Below are 20885 nucleotides of genomic sequence, written 5' to 3'. Positions count from 1 at the left end.
TGGAAAAAGAAAAAAAAAAAAGAAAACGAGTCCGAAAGGCCATAACCATGTATATCACAGAAATAATCTAAAATCACATTTTAAAAAAAGCTTCATTAATAAACATATGCAAATTAAAATAACAGGAAGTAAACTGTTTTCTTAATATACTAAAATAAATAGAAAAGACTGAAAACAAGGTGGTCAGACAAGACTCAAACATTGTGTTTCAGACAATAACCTGGTGACATCTATCAAATTAAAATCTTCCTTATATATCAGCAATTCCACTTGTAACTTATTCTACAGAAACAATTACAAATACTCTAGGATGTTTACTGCAACAATGTCTCCAGTAGTAAACATGTATAAACGATGCAAACATCGATCATTCAAAGATTGGTTAAGTAAAGCGTGGTACACCCTCACAATGGCATACTGATTGCATGGCCTTTAAGCACAAAATGTGGAGGCCAGAGGAGGCGATGCCACATTGCGACAGACATGGAAAAATGGCCAGGAATGGAATTCAAATGCCCAGCAGGGTCAGAACAGCGGGTGTGGGTCACTGGTCCACTCTACATTGTATCTTTTTTTCCATTCGCTTTTTGTCCATCTCTTCACCAATTCCAGTCTTGGCTTTGGCAGCTTTGGGGTAAATCTCCAACTCAGGCTTTCTCGTGAAAAGTTATTCAGCCTATTCTAGACATTGTGCACTTCTGTTTAAGTTTTCAAACAGGCTAGTCAATTTTTTTTCACAAAAGCATGCAGGGTTTTGATTGGGATCGTGTTGAAAAGTATAGATTAATTTGAGGAAAATGGACATTTGAGCAATATTTTATTCTCCATCCATGAGCATGGTCTACACCTGTGATTACTTGTTTCTTTTAAAATTTCTCTCAGCAATGTTTTGTAATTTTCCCATTTTTCATTAAATTTATTCCAGGGTATTGGATGATTTTTTTTTTTATATAATATGGTAAATTTTAATGCACTTTTAATTCTATCCTCCAAGTATCTGCAAATGTACAATTGATTTTTCTACACTAGCGTTGAATCGAAACTTTCCTAAGTCTACCTACGAGTTTTAGTAGTTTTTGGGGGGAGGGGGCTTTTAAAAAAAGACTCCTTACTGTTTTCTATGTACGTAATCACTTTATGTGAAAACAAAAGACAGCTTTACTCGTTTCTGTGCATTTGTTATCTTTCCCCATTTTTCCCTGCTTTCCTGCACTACATCCAGTACAACGGCAGACGCGTTTACAACAGACACCCCTGCCTTGATCCCAGCTCAGCATTACCTAATGCCTTCAGCATTAAGCGTCAGGTTAGTTGTACATTTTCCTAGATGTTCTTTGTCAGACTGAAGAAGTTCTCTATTCCCAGTTTGCTGAGAAGTTTTATCATAAATGGATGTTGAACTTTGCCAAATGCATTTTCTGCATTACTGAGATGTAACAATAAAGCATAAAGCTATTAAAATTGTGGCAGCACAATAGAACTTTCTGCAGTGATAGGAACCTTGGACAGCTCAGTTATCCAGGCCAAATGGAGCATCAATCAAGTGGGAGAGAAGGCTGAACCAGGTCCAGGAAAGACAGCTCTGTGGACGGAAAGTCGGCCGGTTTCCTAGAACGGTCCCCAGGGATGACGCCTCCTGCCCGTCTCTCCCGGACCAGCACAGGGCACCCCAATGGGGCTCCAGCTCCTGTGAACTCCCACGTGGGGGGCGGGGAGGTCCGTGTGTGAACACCGGAGTGCCAAGTAGCGCCCACGGTCACCTTTAATTTCTTCTCTTGGAGTTGGTGTAAGAAAGGCTAAAGATCTCAGCATTTATCAAAGGAAAGAGGTAAAAGACGGCCAGGCCAGCGGTCTAGCGCAAGCCCACGCCTGCCCAGGACTCCGCGCGGGACGTGGGGTCGGCACCCGGCCTCCTGGACCGCAGCCCTTGCCCAGCGCCCACAGCCTCTGGCGGTTCGGTTAAAACTAACCAACTGGCGCCTCTGTTTTTCCAGGTGTAAATACTCAGATTCAAACTGACGAAGAACCACCTGGCATTGGTAGTTTATCAAAACGTAGGAATACTTTATCCCCAGATGAAGACGTCCTTTTCGGCAGATTCCGGGGCCGCATGAGAGAACACTGGCTCTCAGGCCCGTCACAGAGCTTTAATTTATGCCCATGGAGCTGGGCTCCAGGACTGTGCTGCTCAACAGTACGTGAGCGGCCTCTCCGGTCTGGGCATCACACACACCCTCTGGGGCGGACATGGGAACAGGCTGAGGGTAGCTGGGCGAGTAGTCAGACTCCAACTTACAGCCAAAGCTTCCAGAATAAAACAAAAGGCATTCTTTCTTTAAAGAGTAAAAAGATATGCTGAAAAATACCCAACTAAATTTTATTCGCACTCAACGGCAACCATCTCGAAACGAGAACACATCCACTCATTCCTCCGTCGAATGCCCGCTGGGAAGACACTGTGCAGCAGGCACTCTGCGCCCATCAGGTTCACCGAACACTAACTGAGACTTTCGAAGACAAAGGGAAGGTTTAGAGGAGAGCGAGAATCTATTCCGGAATGTTATGATCATAATTCATCACATACCTGGTTCCACAAAATTTTTAGGTCTGTTAAGAGGGAAATAACAATAAAAATTATCCCAGTACATTCAGAGTTTTCAGGAAGGGGGAGGGAAATGCACAACCATAGACAAAACTAGACGAAAAAAGACTCTTAATAACGAACCAAAAAAAAAGTATTAGCTTTAAAATAACCAAGGAGAACTCACGTGTAGGCTAGTGTTGCACTGAAGTGTTTCTTAATGTAGGTTTCCAACACAGGGTTAAAATGCTGAAATTTTCTGTCAGCAATAAGTCCAATGATAAACACCTGTTCAATTAACATTTCCATTAGCAAAATAACACAAACCCCTTTGGAACTTCACCTGAAGCACCTGCTCCTTGTGCGTCAATGAACTAACTACATTTTCGGGCAGGAGCCTGTCCCCACGTCCCCCCCTGTCCCTCTGTGTCAACCTCCTCTGACCCCAGACGCTGTATTCGTCCGACTGCGGTGCCGCTGGAAAAAGCCGTCTGGCTCTCAAGTCGTCTGCTTTGACTGAATTCACCACTGACTGCCTTCGGGGTCCCCATGATGGAGCCCCTCCCCCCGCTTCAAAGGCTGCCGCATGAAAGTGCCTCCTAACATCTGAGCGGAGGAGAAACGGAGGCCTCTTACCAGAGCATCGAACACCAACGTATCAAAAGTCTCGCTCTCGGAGTTCTCCATCATGATGTTGAACAGGGCATCCAAGGTGTCCTGGAGGAACTGCAGAGACACGGAGGCCGGGGGACGCAGTGAACTCACCCCGCTGTCCCCGCCTGGAAAGGCTACGACGTCCGGCACTACTCCGAACCCCGCCAGCCCCGGACGTCGCCCGCCAAGCTATCACCTTCGGGGGTTTTTCCCAGGCGTCAGATGCACGAGGTAAGAACGTGCGGTAAGTGGGTTCAGAACAAAGCCGTGGGTGCCCGCGTCGAGCAGGGAAGGACTGGCAGCGGGGGGGGGGGGGCTCTGTGGGCCCCGCCCACAGGGCCATGCAGCCCTGTCCCTAGTTTCCATCAGTCCAGTGACAAAGAGCAAGTGCTTGTGCATCATTCATTCCCCGTCACTGTCAGACCATAAAACCTTTGCAGCAATCAAACCTTCACGCCATCTGCAAGCAGCCCAGTGCTACCGTGCTGCTGCCAACGGACTCTCCAGGGGACAAGCCCTGGCTCGGCACGGTCACCCGAGTCCCTGCCGCAGGGCTCCCCATCCCTCCCAGACAAGTGACACCATCAGCAGCCGATCGTGACTGCGGGGAGCCGGGGCTGTTTTCTGGCTGCCGAGCCACCGGGGTGCGGGACGTGGGCCGCAGGAAGGAGGTCCCTCGCGTGGGGCAGGGAAATGGCTTCTTTGGACAACCACCCCGGCCCTACGAACAGCCACTGGAAGACCGAAACCATCATTTACACTTTCCACCAAAATGGAAGGCTGTGTCTTTTACCAAATGGGCAGGGAGTTTTCTCAATCTATCAAGCAACGTCATCTCTCTACTACTAAAGACACAGAAGAGGGGCCTCGAATAAAAGGGAAAAACTCAGTCTAGTAGCGTCCTTAAATAAAGGAGCCCCATGCAGGCTGCGGACACCCTCCCCACCCCTTCCCCCACCAGCCCCGGCTCCCGTTAGCAGCTGTGTGGCCTCAGGCAAGTCTGGGCCAACGGGGCACAAAACTACACTGGCCGAGGGGCGGGCAGACAGAGGGGGCGAGGGCAGACGGGACAGCCTGTGTGAGCGTCCCAGTGTGCGCAGGAAGCAGATGCCATGCGAGCACCATCTCCGGGGACGAGCAACAGGATGTGAGAATGGACTGGACCGGGGAACGGAGAATAAGTCGTGGTGGCGCCTGATCTCCCCCGGTGAGTGTGACGCTACGTCACAGAAAGACAACCAATTCCTGATGTGACGCGGGGACTGAAAAATGACCAGGGACAAACTTCGTTAACTGTGCATCTCCTAAAGTTTTGTTAACTTATCCACCCAGCTTCCATCTGAATCCGGACGTTTACAGAACCCACAGGAATTTAAGACGCAAATAACGGGCGTCCCGCTGGCCAGGGGCAGCCGAGGAGGACGGGAAGCGATGACGCACAGTGCCAGGTGGGGAAGGGCGCGTCTGACCGGCTGCGCAGTGACCTCGGGGAAGTCGTGCGAGCAAACCCATTGGCACGGGCGCTCCCCAGCCCGCTGCTGAAGGAGGGCCGTTTTACATGATTAACTTCCGCAGAGACAAGGCGGCCTCCTCCTGCAAGCCCCTCTCACGGAGGGCGAAGAACTGGGCAGCGACAGACGACCTCACCGCAAGGACCCTGCTCACAGGCATGGCCAGGCGAGGACCGGCCAAAATGGAACACACTGGAAATGAAAATGCACTTCCTTCTGAACACGGAAAATGCATTTGAGCAGATGGAGGCCAGAGAGCATCATACTGAAAATATTAGAACCACCGACAATCACCAAATAATCATAGAGCGTGAGCGCTCAAAGGGGTCCCAGCTCACGCTCATCAGACGGTCCCGTCTTCCGGAGATCAGGGCGGGCGCCTGACACGTCTCCAGAGCCTGCCGCGTGCGAGGCTGAGAAATGAGTCCCGGGCCGCATGGGGAGAAAACGGCCTAGACCAGACCCGAGTGCTGGCGTCTGCCCAGCACCCCACGCATGGCTCCAGGTCACCCGCAGGGGCTCCAGGTGAGTCGTGAGCCAGAGCTAAGGATGATGGTGACGACTGTAATCAGACCTCGTGCCCCCCCGAGCACCCGCCACGGGCCAGACCCCGGCTGTCTCAGCTCATTTACCCTCCACTACGACCCTCTGAAGAAGGTGCTGTTGCGACTCGCATTTTACAGCAGGGGCCAGCGAGGCCGCAGCGAGGACTCCTGGGGACAGGAACCAGAGCCGCAGACTGGCCTGACTGCAACCCGACACCTTCCGCGCGGAGCCAGGCCAGAGTTCCAGAAGGGGCCGGCCGGTCCCCAAGCCCCTGCTGCTGAGAGGGCGGTGACGGGCCCTGCGCCACCTCAGGGGGCAGGGCCCACGCGCGACCCCAGCCCCGGACAAGCGAAGGGACGGACGCCCGGGGCCCTCGTTACCTTCACCACCTCGCCGCCGTCCACCTTCATCAGCCGCCGCAGGTTCTGCTGCAGCAGGCTGGTGTTGGAGCGCCACTTGAGCAGGCCCAGGAGGTCCACTGCAGACGGAGAACAACAGTCAGTCAGTGCCCGCGGCGAGCGCGAGGCCGCCGGGGGCGACTTTCCCAACAGATCGACCCTGTTAGGAAACCGTCGCCGGCTCAATATTCCGCTACTGTCTAGCGAGCACGCTTGACACTCGGTGTGGCCGAGGTCATCATCTCCAACTCCGCTGACCGTGAAGCGATATCCACACAGCAGCTTTAAAAACGCACCGAGGAGCCTGAGAAGCATCGGCCTCTGCAGTCCACAGGAAGGCAGGGGCCGAGCGGCAGGAGGCCCGGGAGAGGCTGCCCGCCCGCTTAGCCCCCGGCCAGGCCACCCTGGCTGGCGTCTTGTCCCAACCCGGACAATGAGACTCTATTTCTTTTTCATTGTTCTTCAGATGAAATAATATGAAGTAGCACAAATCCAGGTCTGAAGCAAGGTGACAGTTCCGAAAGGTGACGGGAGCCCTGGCCCACAGGGACCGCCGCTGTCCCGAGCCTGCCGCCCCCACCAGGCCCGGCCGGCCATGGCTGTTTCCTACAGCTGGGTTTTGTTTGCTTGTTTTCTAATAGAAAAGTCACGAGCTGAATGCGCTGGGTTTTGTCACAGACTAACTGTGGAAAGCAGTGTCCGGAAATGGCTTCGGGCAGCGAGATGTTCTTTAAGGCACGGACACAGGTCCGGGACATCTCTAGACAGAATGCGCCCGCTCGGTTTTCACCCGACGCCATTCTAACACCCCCTGACGTGAGAAACACAATCCGCGAAGCGCATCTGATCTGCTGTGAATGCTCGTCGGGAAGGAACTTCAGCTACGGGACCTGACTCCACGTGAAAACCCCTAGGAAGTGCTGGGAAGACGATTTTAACTCTGGCGACGGGTGGGATTTCGAGGAACACGGGGCGCCAGCTGGGATTAAAGGGTGCGGCCCCGCGAAAGGCACGCGCGCGACGAGCAGCAACACGCGTGGACGGCCTCGCTGGCCCGGCCCGGCCCCCAGGCACAGCGGACGGAGCGGGAGGTAAAACCGGAGAGGAAGTGTGACGGCCGGCCCGGACACGCCCTCGGTCTCAGAGGTGAGAGACGGCCCCATTTCACGAGCGTCACCCGTGTGTCTGACGCAGAGTGAACGTGGGTGCCACCTCGCGGGCAGCGGCAGTCCGGACGTGAGGGAGGCAGGGCCCCCTCTGTACCGGGCACCTGAGGAGAGGTGCGGCTGTGGGCGAGCGTGTTCTCAAATGGCCTGCCCGGCCCCCCAGCGACATCGGTCAGACCCGGCTGTCCCTCCCCATCCTCGTTTGCGGGGAGCCCCTAACGATTCTTCGCTCCGTGACTTCTCCCTCTAATTACATGGTGGGCTCACCGAGGGGAGGAATCGCATCTTACACTTCTCGTGAGATCCCCCAAAGCATCCAGCATAATTCTGAGAACAGAGACGTGTAACACAAACCTCGATGAATAATTCAGCCACCGCTGTTCCCTACATAATGGAACTTCGCGTAACAAATCACGGCTGCAGAAGAATGGCTCTCGAGTGAGAACCTGGGCTCCTGAGCTCAGATGCCAGGCCAGCTCCGTCCCGGGCACCCCTGATGCACCACCACTGCCCCCGTCCCCAGGGGAGGACTCCTCGGCTGGGGTGAAGGAAGAGCCGCACCGCGCCAGCATCCCTTGTTGCCTGGCAACGGCTGCCGGGAGACCAGGGCGCTCGGTCCCTCCGTTCCAGGGAGGGAACAACCCAGTCTGGCGGGACCCAAGGGGCTCAGAGGTGGAAGGAGGGGTGGGCAGCACCCCCTGGGCGTTTCTGTGACTTCACCTTGGAGGATGCCTAGCTCACTGTCCCTTTCTCCGGGGGTATGTGGGGTAAGAAGGATGCTGTGGGCAGATCTCACAACCTAACCGCTGCTCAGAACGGCGCCGTGATGGGGAAAACATGCTCGGGCTCCGAGCAGCCGGTTCCAAGCGTGCTCTGCCTGCGGTGCGGCCCAGGGTGCAGCCATCAATCAGGCTGGTGGGTGGTCGGGCCACGTCCAGGCCTACAGGGCAGCCTCTCCAGGACCCAGTCCCACCGCAGCGCCCGCCTTGCTGGCCGCATGCCCCGGGCGCGACACCTGCCAGCCCCCTGTGCATTCTCTAACCCCCGCCCAGGCCTGCACGGAGCCCGGAGCACGGAGCCCAGGTAAGGGTGCTCCCTTGCTTACGGAGATTATTACGTGACCACGGGCGAGAATAATTCATAACGTTTCTGGTGAACTAATGCTTCTAAAGTAACGTTAGGGATACGTATCCGAGTGCCCTCCCCGTGTCTGAGTGACATTCCCCCTCCCCCCTCCCCCGCACACACACACGCAGCACAGCCTACTCAGGAGACAGCGGCCGGCGGTCCCCCACCTTGGTGGCACCAGGGACCAGTGCTCCTGCGAGCGTCCAACACTGAGGACCTGATGCGGAGCTGAGGCTGGGATGATGGAGCTGCGCTCGCCCGCCCGCCGCTCACCCACTGCCGTGCGGCCCAGTTCCTGACAGGCCGGGACCAGACCGGCCTGCGGCCTGAGGGGTTGGGGCCCCCTGACAGTGGTGAGAAAGCACAGGGCGGACAGCCGGGTACGGCAGAGCCGAGGCCGAGGCGGGGCGCTGGCAGACTGCGCCCCCAGCATGCTGGCTGCACGGCACAGCGGCCTCCGGATGAGGGGTCACTGCTGTGCCATGTTCATCCTGTCAAACTCCAAACGGTGACGGTCCCTTGGGCATGTCTGAGATGACTGCCAAGATCTATGGACGACCCCCCGGGACTCAACTCAGGAGAGCAACAGACTTGAATCATCAGAATCTGCATCAGGTGGCAAAGAGGAAAACATTGGATTTTGAAGCTGCGTTTCAAGAGAGCGCGGAGTCGCTCTGCACAGCTGGGCTGCTGTCGCATTTCGGGAACAGTCTTCGGATGGCGGATTCGTGCAGAGGAGCCTCCGCCTCTCCCAGACAGTGTGCTCTGAATAAGAAGTGCCCCTGGCCAGGCAGCCACGTCACTGCGGAGGCCAAAAGCGGCGGTAACGGCACGTCGCGGCCGCCGGGCCAGCTCAGGGCGCCACGTGAGACCACGCCGAGGCCGCGCGTGGGCGCGCGCCGGTCATGCCGGGCGCCTGACCCCACTCACGGGGGGCTGGAAACGGCGTCGGGGCCCAGCGTCCAGAAGAGGAAAAGGAGGTTTGGGGGCCCGAGGGTCGGCACGGCGTGAGGGTTCCACCCCGGCGCTTCGCTCGGACTCCAGACCTTGAGGGTGACCCACCTCCCCTCGGCCAAAACGCTTCGAAAAAGCAAATCCATCGCTTTCTACCTAAGGTGAATGCGTCGCTCAAAATCCGCGTGGCTTTTAAAGTCCGAGGATGCCGCCCCCTCCCCCATCCACCGCACCCACCCGGCCCACGACTGAGGAGAGCTGCGAAGCGCCCCGCCCCCACTCACCGTTCTGCGTGAGCTTCGTGGAGCACACGAGAGTGGAGACCTGGAAGGAGTCCCTGCTGATGGTGCAGCTGCCGAGGCTCTGCAGGCCCCTGCCCGTGGCCGCGTGGCCCTTCTCCTCCAGCTCCGCCTTCGTGGACGGCAGGCTCAGGTACGCGGCCGCGTCTTCCAGCTTCTTCGCTTCGGCCTGTGGGTTCAATTGTGCGACGTGTCGACCCCGAGTCACAGTCACGAGACCCGGGATGCTGTCCCAGCCCTGTCTTTAACCCTTTAAACATCACGATATTTGCTCTTTATCGCTTGCTAAACTGCTCACGCTCACGGTTTCTCTAATGCCTGTCGATTCACTCGTGCTCGCCGAGCCCTGCTTTCCCCCTCGCCGGGGGCGGCAGGAGGCTGGGCCTCGGGAATGGGCACCGCCTCACCAAGGTGAGCGCCGTGAGCCGGCCCAGAAGCCCGGGGGCGCGGCGCGGCCCACCTTGTAGACGATGAGGTCATGCTCTCCGTCTCGCAGCGTGGTGCCGTCGTACCGCATGAGCTTGACAAACGCCAGCGCGAAGATCTTCTCGGATTTGTCCTTAGCTGCAACAGAAATCAACAACCATCCTCAGCCGCTGTCGGGATGGGGGAACGTCGGGGCTGCCAGGGGGCCCCCCTGGGAAAAAGCGCGAAACCGTATCGACGGATGTTACAGGAAACGTGACCCAACGGAGACACAGACTCGGGGCCCCAGTGGGGAGACTCGGGCCTTCGGGGCGCGGCTGGGGTCCAGCGGGTCTGCGGACGCGAGGCCGGGCCGACGTGCACCTCACGGCGGTGTGAGCTCGTGGCCCGCGACGCTGATCGGAGAGTGAGGGCCGAGCGCACAGGAGGCTGCTCAGGAAAGGGCGGCCGCAGGACCGGGACCAGAGCACGCTGCCACGCGACACTGTGACGACGGAGAGGCCGTAACGCGGACACGAGCGCCGGCGGGAGCGGACGGGGTCTGGAAGCACGGGCTGCCGCGGGACGGCCGGAGCGGCAGACCGGCCACCGAGAGGGCTGGCGCCGGGCGCGGCAAAGCGAGGGGAGAGCCCGACCCCGCGCCCGCAGGCGCCACCCGCAGGGCACCGGAGGCGGACCGCGAAAGGCCGTGGTGCCCGGCAGCGACGTCCTGCCCCCGCGTGTGCTGTGGGACGCGTTCCCAGGCCCCGGCCACGCTCCGCGGTGACCAGCCCGTCCACACAGCAGCCCCGTCACCGGGCCACGCCCCCCCCAGCTGACTGGCTGTTCCTCCCAGCTGCTGCGGGCGGAACTGTGTCCCCCCGAACTCTCATGGTGAAGGCCTTGCCCCCCACGGGACTCTGTCGGCGACAGCCCTGTCAGGAGGTGCTACAGGGTAAACGAGGTCAGGAGGCTGCAGCCCGAACCCCACAGAACCCGGGCCCTCAGAAGAGGGACAGAGCCAGGAGTCTCCTCCTCCACGTGAGCCCACAGCAAGAAGGCGGCCGCCTGTGACCGGGAAGAGGGTCCTCACCGAAACGCCACCGTGCTGGCCCCCCGATCTCAGCGTCTGGCCCCCCGAACTGCAAGGAAATAAGTGTCTGTTGTTTAAGCCCCGCAGCCTGTGGTATTTGTCACTGCCGCCCGAGCTGAGATGACCAGACGCGTGCGTGTGCGGTGTGTGCACGCCCGTGTGCGTGCGTGCGGTGTGTGCACGCCCGTGCGTGTGCGTGTGTGTGGTGTTTGCACGCCCGTGCGTGTGCATGTGTGTGGTGTGTGCACGCCCGTGTGCGTGCGTGTGTGTGAACCGGCTGCTCGTGGCTCGTTTCACCCACTGGGCTTCGGAAAGCTGGGGACAGTGTGTATTTTTCCACCGCTCCTTCCCCAGTGCGTGAAACACTGTCCACTGTGCATCGGACGCTCAGTAAATACTTGTTCTAGGTGGGGAGCCGTGGAAACACGTACTGTCAGACAAAAGGAACAGAAACAAAACACCTCGGGGGTGCGCGGAAGGGTGCTGACGGGACCGGGATGGCTGCGGGGCTGTGAGAAGGTCAGCGACCGCGAGCCGAGAGGGAAAGCTCCCAGGAAGAACAGCCAAATGCAGACGCCCTCCAGTGGGACCCGATGTGGCTGGTTTGGGGACACAGGGCCAGCGTGGCTGTGCGTGGCGGGCAGTGAGGGTCCCCAAGGTCGGTGGGGCACATCAGGCAGGGACGGGTGAAGAGTCTGGACTAAAGACGTGGATTTGCGGTGACATTTTCAAGACGCGATCTGAATACAGCATGGAGACGCTGAGTTTCGGAGCAGGAGACAGATTTAAAGTCACGTACGCCCCATTCCCCTCCTGGAGACGGCAGGACAGAGGCCAAAGAGTGAGGAGCACAGGTGTGCACACCTTGAGTCGGGGGCTCTGACGGTCACCCTGAGACACTACTCCGCGAGGTGACCCACCCCTCGATGCCACAGCACGCGCAGCCAGCTCTCACTGCCACTGTCTCCCCAAACCCGAGCCCACCGCCAGACGGACACGGACCTGAGGCGGGGAGGGGCGGGTCTTCCTTCTGTGGCACTGTTTAGTGACTAACACAGCGCTACGTCCTTAGTAGACAATGAGGTCAACAAACCCAAAGAAACAGGCTTCAGGCACCAACAACAAATTCTCCCAAAAGGTGAAGGATTCAAAACCAGTTCTTTCTTCCCAAAGTCTCGGCATCACAGTCAAAGCTACACCGGCCTCCCATACGAGGAAAGCCCCGCCCACGGTCTCGTCCCCAGGGGCCAGAGCCGCCTCAGGTGTCAACTCCAAAGTGAGCAGTGAGAGCCCATTTTTGAAACCAACTTGTGTCCCGGTGACTCTTCCGAAGGGAGGGACAGTGGTGCAGGTCAAAGGGAAAAGAAGAGATTGAAAGCACAGCATCAGGGAACTCAGGAAGGGAACGAAGAGCTCCCGCCTGCGATCGGCTCGAGGCCGGACGGAGCGCCGATGTCTCAGACCCCCATCGCGTGGTGGTGCCGAGTTCTAGAAGCATCGAGGCCAAGAGCAGCCCTCCTGGGGTCCCCCCTAGCGGGACAAGGAGTGCGGTTACTCACAGTCCTGCGAGGATCGATGGCGGAAGGTGAACCGAAGGTGACTGCGGTTGACGTCCTCGATGGGAATGGCCACCTTCCAGAAAGGAAAAGGGACGGTTACGCAGCTGGCCCGACACCTGCTCGCAGGGGCAGCTTCGTTCCGCCGAGGGGCCCTGCGCAGCGGCACGTGTTTCCACGCGGCAGGGGCATCGCAGGACACCCGGGGCCCCGCGCGGCGTCCCCAGAGGCCCAGACGCCTCTGGGAACGAGACAGCACTGTGAGGGGCCCGAGCCGACTCAGACGGCGCGGGTATTCTCAGGACCTCACTGCTGAGGTTCCGGTTTTAAAAGCCGCCATCTTCACCGTCGGCCCCTCCAAGGCATCGGAATTCCCGTCGCGCCGGCGGGGACCTGCCCTCGGCAGGGCGAAAGCCTTCTGGCTGCGACCCGTGGTGGAAGCGCATGCTGCCTCGAAGCAAAGCCGGTCCCCGACCCCCACGTCGGACATCCAGTTTCGCATTCGGGCCCCGGGCGTGCGAGCTGGTGTTCACCACACGTCGGCAGGATGCATCATGGCATGCGGTGGCCACGCCGGGGGAGCGGGGCCCGCCTGCCCTGCGGTATCCTCCACCTGACGGCATCTCTATTTTTTTCCATTTGGTGTAAAGACAGCATTTCACACATAAAACAGATCCGGGAAGGGAAGAGACAATAGCTATCTTTAAAGGACTCTGTCATTTGTCTCCATGAAAGTCCTATTTTTATGTCTGAAAGAAGATGAGAGTAAATGCATTCCAAGAAATGCCAGCGTGGTTCCTTAGCAACCCTGAGTGACTCTGTTGAAAGCTCATCAGCCTCTGAGAGTGCCCGTCGGCCGGGCCCCTGGGCTGGGTGGGAGGGGGGCGACTTCCTGGGGACACAAACAAGCATTTCATCATCAACCCCACGGGATAAAAGGACCATGTAAATGATACCTTCACGGTCTCGAACCAGCGTGGCTGCTTCACTTGGTAGTAAATCACAGACTTGTACTCCGAAATCGCTTCGTCGCCAGCGCCCGGGAAAATCACGTGCTTTAAAGGAAGGCGAGAGGAGGTCGAGTCAGAGCTCACAGAGCCGGGCACGGCACACATCAGCCTCCTGCACCCCCTGAGACCAGCCCCGAGGCCAACCGCGCGCTCCAGGAGTGCCAGCGAACCCCGCTGCAAACGGACTCCGCTCCCAGCGAGGGGAGCAGGGTCCGCCCAGCGCAGCGGCCAGCGCAAGCCTCGCGCTCGACGTCGGAGGCCTTGACGGCTACGCAGAACAGGGCTGCCTGTCCGCCACCTCACCCGCGATCCTTCCCACGTGAGCATCGGCAGGAAGTGGCCAGATTCACTCGGCAGATCTAGAATAAGTAAGGGCTACGGACAAAGTTTAAGGGGTGGCAACACCCCCTCCCTCTCCTCCAGCCGTGAACACCGACCACTCATCGCCGGCGGGAGCGACGAAGCCCACCTGGCGAGAGCAGCAGTGCCTGCTGTGACACTGGACGTGGGCCGCCCAGGGAGGGTGGATGTCCCCTCCCTCCTGGCACAGCTGGGCGCCAGGCGTAAACACAGGGCACTGCCCGCAGCCGTGGGGCCCAGGAGAACCCAGCCCTCCAGCCATGGTCCAGACGGGAGCTGGTAGAGACGCTTGCTTGGGCTTGGCCTTGGGTCATCAAAGGCCATAGCCTCCGAGCACTGCCCAGGACACCACGTCCCAAGGGCTGCTGCGACCACTCGGGAGGGGGCCTTGGTACCACCACCACCCACTGGAGCACACGCTCGACGCCCACGTGCAAACCCCAGTTCCGGCTCTCGCTAACTGTGTGAGCCTGGGCAAGCGACTGCTTCCTCTGGGCCTCAGGTCCCTCGTGTCTCAAAAGATGCTCACGACGGTATGCGAGCTTCTAGGAGCGCGGGGACCTCTGGGGACAGGCCAGCGGCAGGGGCCCAGGGGAAATCGACCCTCTGGACAAGGGGACGCGCGCCCGCGACAGCACGCACCTCCAGCCGCTTCCCGTCTTCGTCGTAGACTGACACTGTGACTTCCACGTTCTTCGCGGTCGTCTTGCTTCCTTTGTCAAAATCTCCTTGCACTAACGTTACGTAGATATCATTTCGAACATCGCCTGGGGGAAAAAGTTATACCTTTAAAGTCAATTTATTATTCATCATGTAACCGTGAATTTTGCAAAACTGTCTTAACTCACTTACCTCTCCTAACGGAGTATGATAAATACTGTATTAGATGATTATAAAATATTTCCTACAAGATGTTCTCAGCACTTAAAGGCATGACAAGAGTAATTTTCATCATCATCATAAGACTTGCAAGAAAAGAGGAGCAATTCCGAGGCCCCTAATTATCTGCTTGATACTTCCCCTGGGCAGAAGACTCCAACTCTTCCGGGCAGTCGGTGCCCAGAGCAGCTCAAATGCTGTCGCTGGGTTTGTAAGGACCCACCCCATCTCCAGCGTCCACCACTGCAAGCCACGTCACCATCCCTGGATACACCGCTGGCTGTGGTCATCCAAGAATCGGTAGCCAAAGAATATTACATCAACTGGCATGCCAAGGGTAACTGGCAATGTCGGCCTCCTCTGCCTTTTACCCAGGAGTTGAAGGAAAAGCTGATTAAGAATTCAAACCAAAAGCTGCCTGGGATCGGGAACTAGAAATGAATGGGTCACGAGAGAAACCTCCTGCATGGATCTCCTTCCTTCCGGGTGGGCAACTGTCAGCATCGGGGCCACAGGGAACCGAAGGAGGACTAAAGGTAGCTGTGCAATTTATTTTTTTTATTATTACAACAGAGCTGACATGTAATTCAGACCTGTGCATTTTAAAGTGAGATGGGTCTTAAATTGTGCAAAAAACAAAAACAAAAATGCAACTAACGAGCTCAAGATGCTTCTTCCCACTGGGGAGACAGGAAGGCCCTGGAAATGGCCCGACGGGGAACACTGAGCGAGCTTCGTTAGGAGCACGATTCAGAGGGGACGCCACCGCCCGGCGCCTGCTCCTCGGCTGTCGGTCTGGCCCCCGTCCACAGATGACCCCCCTGCTCAGCCTCGGGAGACAAGGAGAACAGTTTTGTCCAGAGCAGCAAACCACCCACTCTGGGCAAAGAACAGGATCCCTTAAGAAAAAGAAATCTCTTTGCTTTCTTGTTTTTTCTCATTGGGTTTTTTTTTTTTTTCTTTTCACTCTCTATTCTGGCTTTTAATGTATCCAACTATTAAATTAAGCTTTCATTTAAAAGGCATTATTATAATAACCCCAGTGGGCCACTACCACAGCCTCAGTAGCTGCTGGGAAAGGAAGCAGAGCTACCCGCTGGTCCTGACCATGACAGAGGAGGAGGACGATGGAGCTCAGGGCCAGGCACGAGGCAAGGCCGCCTGCCAGTCCAGGGCCCGCCGCGAATGAGCCTTGTGGCCCCGGACGAGTCACTTAACCTCCGGCCCCCTCAGCAGCCCGCTGCAAAACAGTCTGGTGGATCAGGCAGGGTAGTAGTCAGTGTGACCTCTCAGCCTGAAAATTCCATCAACGCACAAAAGCCATAATCCAAAAGGGTGACAACGGCTTCACAGAGACTTCGTTGGCGAGGAGCCAACATGTGCTGGGGTGGAGAGGTGGGTAAACCCCAGGGTCGTACTCCCCCACGGGCCTAGAGACGCACACGGTGGGCCATTTCAGAAGTGAAACCCCCTTTCTAGGGGGCAAACCCCACAGACAGGTGCCCACGGGAGGCCCTCGGCACACGCCCCCCCGCCAGCCGCAGGGCTCCCGCTGGCGGAGGGGGGCGGCTGGAGGGAGACAGAGCTGGACTCAGAGATCCCTTCACCTCATCCAAGCCTCTAGCCGCCTCCGAGTTCAGGAGACAGCTGCTTCCCCAGCACGTCCTTCAGGACCCCAGGGCTGCAGTGGACCAGGAGAAGGGCGGCCAGCGAGGGAGAAGCACGTCCCGGTGAGACGCACTGGAGAAGATGGGGTCCCTCCGAATGGAAACCCCCCGTGCCGTCTCTCCCAAGGGTGAGACGTGGCACCCACCGCCTGTCAGTGATCACTCGGCCTCGGAGACTGAGGTGACTGCTTCAAGCTGGCACCCCCCAGTCCCGACGCAGTGCCTGGCGCCCGTCGGAATGACGGTCGGCTGGGTGGCTTCCCCGTAACTCTGCGCAAGATGACTTGACAGGGTTGGACTTACTTCATAAGCCCATCGGTCATAAGGGGACCATGACCGGCGCAAACCAGAGCGCCCAGGGCCTCCCTGTGAACAGGAGGACATCCTGGGGCCACCCACAATAAAGGAGACAACCTATAAATCTGCACCGCAAATTCAAGTGCAGACGACACAGCCACTAAACAGTCCAAGCGCACATGCTGCATGCAGACCTGACCCACAGGAGCGGTAAATGTTCCAGTTTCGTAACATGCTGGATGACACACTTCCTTCCTGTACGGCTGGGCCACCGTGATTCGGTCTAACCAATGTCAGATGTCTTTTGTATTGATTCACCGGACAGAGGATACCGTGACCCACAACAATCCTGAGAGACAGAGGCACAAGAAAGAGCATGTCCCCAATTCCCCTAAAGTAAACAAAGCCATAACTTGGACAGTGTGCGCATGGAGTGGCCGCCTCTCCCCGCGACAGGCGGCCACGGGCGCTGCCACTCATGGGGCTGCCTGGCCCCATTTCCGCTGCGCCTTAGCCTTGCGGCTTTAAGCTCTGATGTAATCACGATAGGAATCAGTTCCACACTAATTTGTACACTCCCGAGATCCGCAGGTAGATCAAGCTACACTAATGTGGACTTTATTTGCAAACCACAGATATAAAGGATAAATATTAACACGCTTCCTAAGATCTCGGGAGGCTCAAATCAGATTATTAATATGAATGTTATTTGCAAATTGAAAACTATTACGTACAGAGAAGAGATTAATCTTAACATGTGGCTGCATTACTGGTTTAATAAGCTGCAAACCCGTGACTGGGCCTGAGCGCCAGCAGTATATTAAGGAACGTGAACTGGGCAGGTGCGAACTGCAAACTTCCGCCGCCTCCTTCCTCGTTCCAGTCAGACGTCCATCCAGATGTGCAGGTGTCCAGCCTCCCTCACGTCCTTGCAGCGGGGAGGAGCTGACCCCGCCCAGACACCCAGGTGGCCCACAGGCAGATCCCACCGCCCAGCCCGTCCCTACCCAGGGCCCAAGAGGACCTGAGTGCTCCAGCTGGACTGATGCTCCAGCTCCTTGTCTGGAAACGCTGGGGGGAAGGCACGCCCTCTTTTTCAGGACACTGGGATTTGGGTAGAAAATGGGAGCCGGAGAGGCCTGTCCCCAGGGGAGGAAGTCAGTAAGCAAAGGAGACAACTCAGCAGCGGGAGCGGCAGGGAAACTGGTCCAGGCTGACCTGGAAGCTGGCTCCGTCCCTGTCCCTCCAGGAGCAAGCCTATAAGCACCCTCGGGGTTTGGCCACTGGAGTTGGCCTTTGTTTTCTGTTACTTATACCCTGAAGCAACAGTCCCCAACCTTCATGGCTCCAGAGACTGGTGCTTTTGGGAGAATCTAATGCCTGATGATCCGAGGCGGAGCTGAGGCGGTGACGCTGGCGCTGGGGAGCAGCTGCAGATACAGATGAAGCTTTGCTCGCTGGCCCACCGCTTACCTCCTGCTGTGCGGCCTGGTTCCTGACAAGCCACAGAATGGCACCAGTCCACAGCCCAGTCTTAGGGACCTCTGCCCTACAGTCTCCTAATTCCGGCCGGCTCTATAAGTAGGAATCATTAACTCTCATTCTTCAGGTGAGGCAGCCGTAGCTAAGAGGGCAGATAAGCTGCCCAGGCCACAGAGCCAGGGAGTCGCCAAGGTGGGACTCAAAGCCAGAGCCAGGTCCTGCATTGTCATGTCTGGGGCCAAAGGATGGGGTGCCAGGCTGTGGACCACTGCAGTCCACATGTAAGCCACAACCTCTCCGGGGACCTGAACTGTGTTCCCTTCACGTTGACTATGTTCCGGATGATTCGGCTATCACAGGGGTCAGTGGGGCCCGGCGGCATCACCGAGACCCTATGCTACGCCCACGGGGGCGGCACTAACCCGAGGGAATCAGCCCTCATACGCAAGCCATCCTTCTGTCAGAGCCCAAGAGCAAGCGCCGGCCGCACTGTTCTCCAAACAGCCCCTGGCGGTCACCTTCACTTCCTGACTCGGTCTTGCCCAGCCGGTGCGCGCCCCTTTCAGCCAGGGTACAGGTGCCCGCAGGACAGGGCACACGAAGGCCAGCTGAGATGATGCGGACGGTTACCCGGCCAAGGAGGGAAACCCACCCCACGTCCTCAGGGCCGCGATGCTGGTCGATGCTTCCTCGCCTTCTTGTCCTTATTCCTGTCACATCAAGGGTCACTCCCCACCAGTCCTTCCGAGTATTTCTAACCAAGCAAAGCCAACTCCCCTCGGCCTGACCCCAGGAGGTCAGCTCTCACTCTGGCCACAGAAATGGCGCCTGCAGAAATGATGCACCACACACTCAAGCCTCCCTTGCCAGAGCTCCGACAGGTCACGGCCCACGTGGCGCTCTCTGTGGCCAGCTGCGTGGCCTCCCCAAACGCCGGTCAGTCCGCCCCACGCTCCGGAGACTGAAGGGGGATCGGCGCTCACCTGGCATGATTATCTCCGGGAAGCCCGTCTTCCGAGCCACCGCGGTGGTTCTGTCCACCAAATGAGGAAACTCTTTTCTGATCTGATGGATATCGCCAGGGAGTAATTTCAGCGTTACCCACAAACCTAGAAAGACAATGCATGCGTGAGTCACGTTTTATCCTGCACATTTTTAAAAGAAGACATCAACTCCAATGAATGAGCAGCTTTTAATTCACGATTCAACAGCTTAACAGAGAAAGTGGCTGTATGAAAAAGAAAAAAAGAGACGAGCTAGAGAAAAGGTTCCCAGCCCAGGGGAGTTACCTGCATCTGAGCAGCTGGGGCACAAGCCCTGCATCTGATTGGCTGGGGCACAGGCCCTGCATCTGATTGGCTGGGGCACAGGCCCTGCATCTGATTGGCTGGGGCACAAGCCCTGCATCTGATTGGCTGGGGCATAAACCCTGCATCTGATTGGCTTGGCTGGGGCACAATGCTGGAGGTGCCTAAGGGACATCTGTGCACTAAGAGCAGTTATGTGCCACGTCTGTCTGGGATCAATGCATTTGAGATAAATCAGGAGGCAGCATTTTTCTGGGAGTGGGTCAAGAAAGCGGTCACTTATTCTCCCAGGAAGGGCGACAGTGGAGGAGGACTGGGGAGGTAAGGTCACAGCGTCGCCAACCCACAGAAGTCCCAAACTGCGAGGCAGCGCCAGGGGGCACCAGAGGAAGGGCAGCAGAGCCCGGGACTGCGGGCCGCCAGCGGGCCAGTCCCGCGAGACAGGGACACCGTCACGGCATGGAGGGAGTAGACGTGCTCGGGCCGACACTCGGCCCTTTCCTCCAAGGGGAGAGTGAAGACTTTCGGGCCCTCTACGCAAGATGCATGGGGTGCGGGCAGGGGGCAGGGCTGACACCTGCGAGCCGAGAGTGGGCCCTGCTCTCCGCCCAGGAAAGCTGACGGAGAGTCGCGTTTTGTGTAAAACACTCGTGAGCGACCATCGAAAGGGGGGATTACAGGAGGAAATACGCCAACATCTATAAGAAAACCAAAGGCAGGAGACGAAGCAGCCGGTGGGCGCGGCGGCCATGTTCAAGGATGCTGCCTTGCTCCCAAGGCGGAAGGGGCATTGTCACCTGTCAACTGGCACATTGAGGGCACTGTCCCTGTGACCCCGGGGGTCAGGCCTACTCGCTCCCTGGTCACTCAGCTCTGCAGGACCCCATGAGCCCATGAGAATACCAAGGCCTCTGCCCTCACTCACACTGCAGCCGCAGTGCGTGTCTGTCTGTCCGTCCAGCTCATCCCCCTCCAGAGAAGGGACCATGCCTCACCGCTGGGCTCAGCACCATGCCCTCAGGAGAGGACAGGCAGGAGAGCCACAGACCTAGCCCCTCACGACGTGCACCCTAAGTGGAACTGGAGACGGCTCATGGGTCCACACTGGGAGCGCCGCCTGAGGCTGCTTCTGCCGAGGACGGCTCCCCCTCATTAAACCCGCACCTCGCACCCCGGCGCCCCAGCACCCTCGACTTCTAGCAGCTGGCCTGGAGTCATCTTTGTCCCCTGTGAGATCTGTACTGCTTCCGGTTGAGGAAGTCCAGAGTCACTGATGACGTTTTTACTCAGCAGTATCTAATGAGCATCTAGTGTGTGCCCCATAGACGCTGGGCGCCCCCGACACAGGGCGAGCAGGTGGCGCCAACTGCGACAAGCAAACGGCGGATGCGAAACCCAAAACAGGCCGCAGCCTCCACGAGCCCGGAGGGGCCGGGCGTGAGTGTGGGCAGAGCAGGGGGGACCACGGGTTCCCGGTGACGAGCACGGCCCCTCCTGCCCCCCACTGCCCACTCTGGACTGGGACTCGATGGGCAAGCTAGCACCCGGGCAGACCCGGGCCACCGCTGGCGAAAACACGGCCCTCCACGGGC

At 57.8% G+C, this 20885-nt stretch overlaps 1 protein-coding gene across 3 annotated transcripts in view; it reads right to left on the bottom strand.

Annotated features, from left to right (window-relative positions):
- Positions 1-20885, bottom strand: part of DOCK1 (dedicator of cytokinesis 1) — a 326782-nt gene that overhangs the window by 239160 nt on the left and 66737 nt on the right. For all 3 annotated transcript variants that reach the window (XM_036222878.1, XM_036222880.1, XM_036222881.1), the window contains 9 exons: positions 18970-19095; positions 14304-14428; positions 13248-13346; positions 12295-12367; positions 9698-9801; positions 9223-9406; positions 5673-5770; positions 3218-3307; positions 2769-2869 (listed from right to left, as the gene is read on the bottom strand). In XM_036222878.1, the coding sequence (XP_036078771.1) occupies positions 2769-2869; positions 3218-3307; positions 5673-5770; positions 9223-9406; positions 9698-9801; positions 12295-12367; positions 13248-13346; positions 14304-14428; positions 18970-19095 (1000 nt within the window). The remainder of the gene's footprint in view (positions 1-2768; positions 2870-3217; positions 3308-5672; positions 5771-9222; positions 9407-9697; positions 9802-12294; positions 12368-13247; positions 13347-14303; positions 14429-18969; positions 19096-20885) is intronic.

Source organism: Rousettus aegyptiacus, unplaced genomic scaffold, assembly GCF_014176215.1.
Source record: "Rousettus aegyptiacus isolate mRouAeg1 unplaced genomic scaffold, mRouAeg1.p scaffold_m13_p_6, whole genome shotgun sequence".
In the NCBI taxonomy this organism is placed as follows: Eukaryota; Metazoa; Chordata; class Mammalia; order Chiroptera; family Pteropodidae; genus Rousettus; species Rousettus aegyptiacus.
This window is presented reverse-complemented; position numbering and strand designations above follow the sequence as displayed.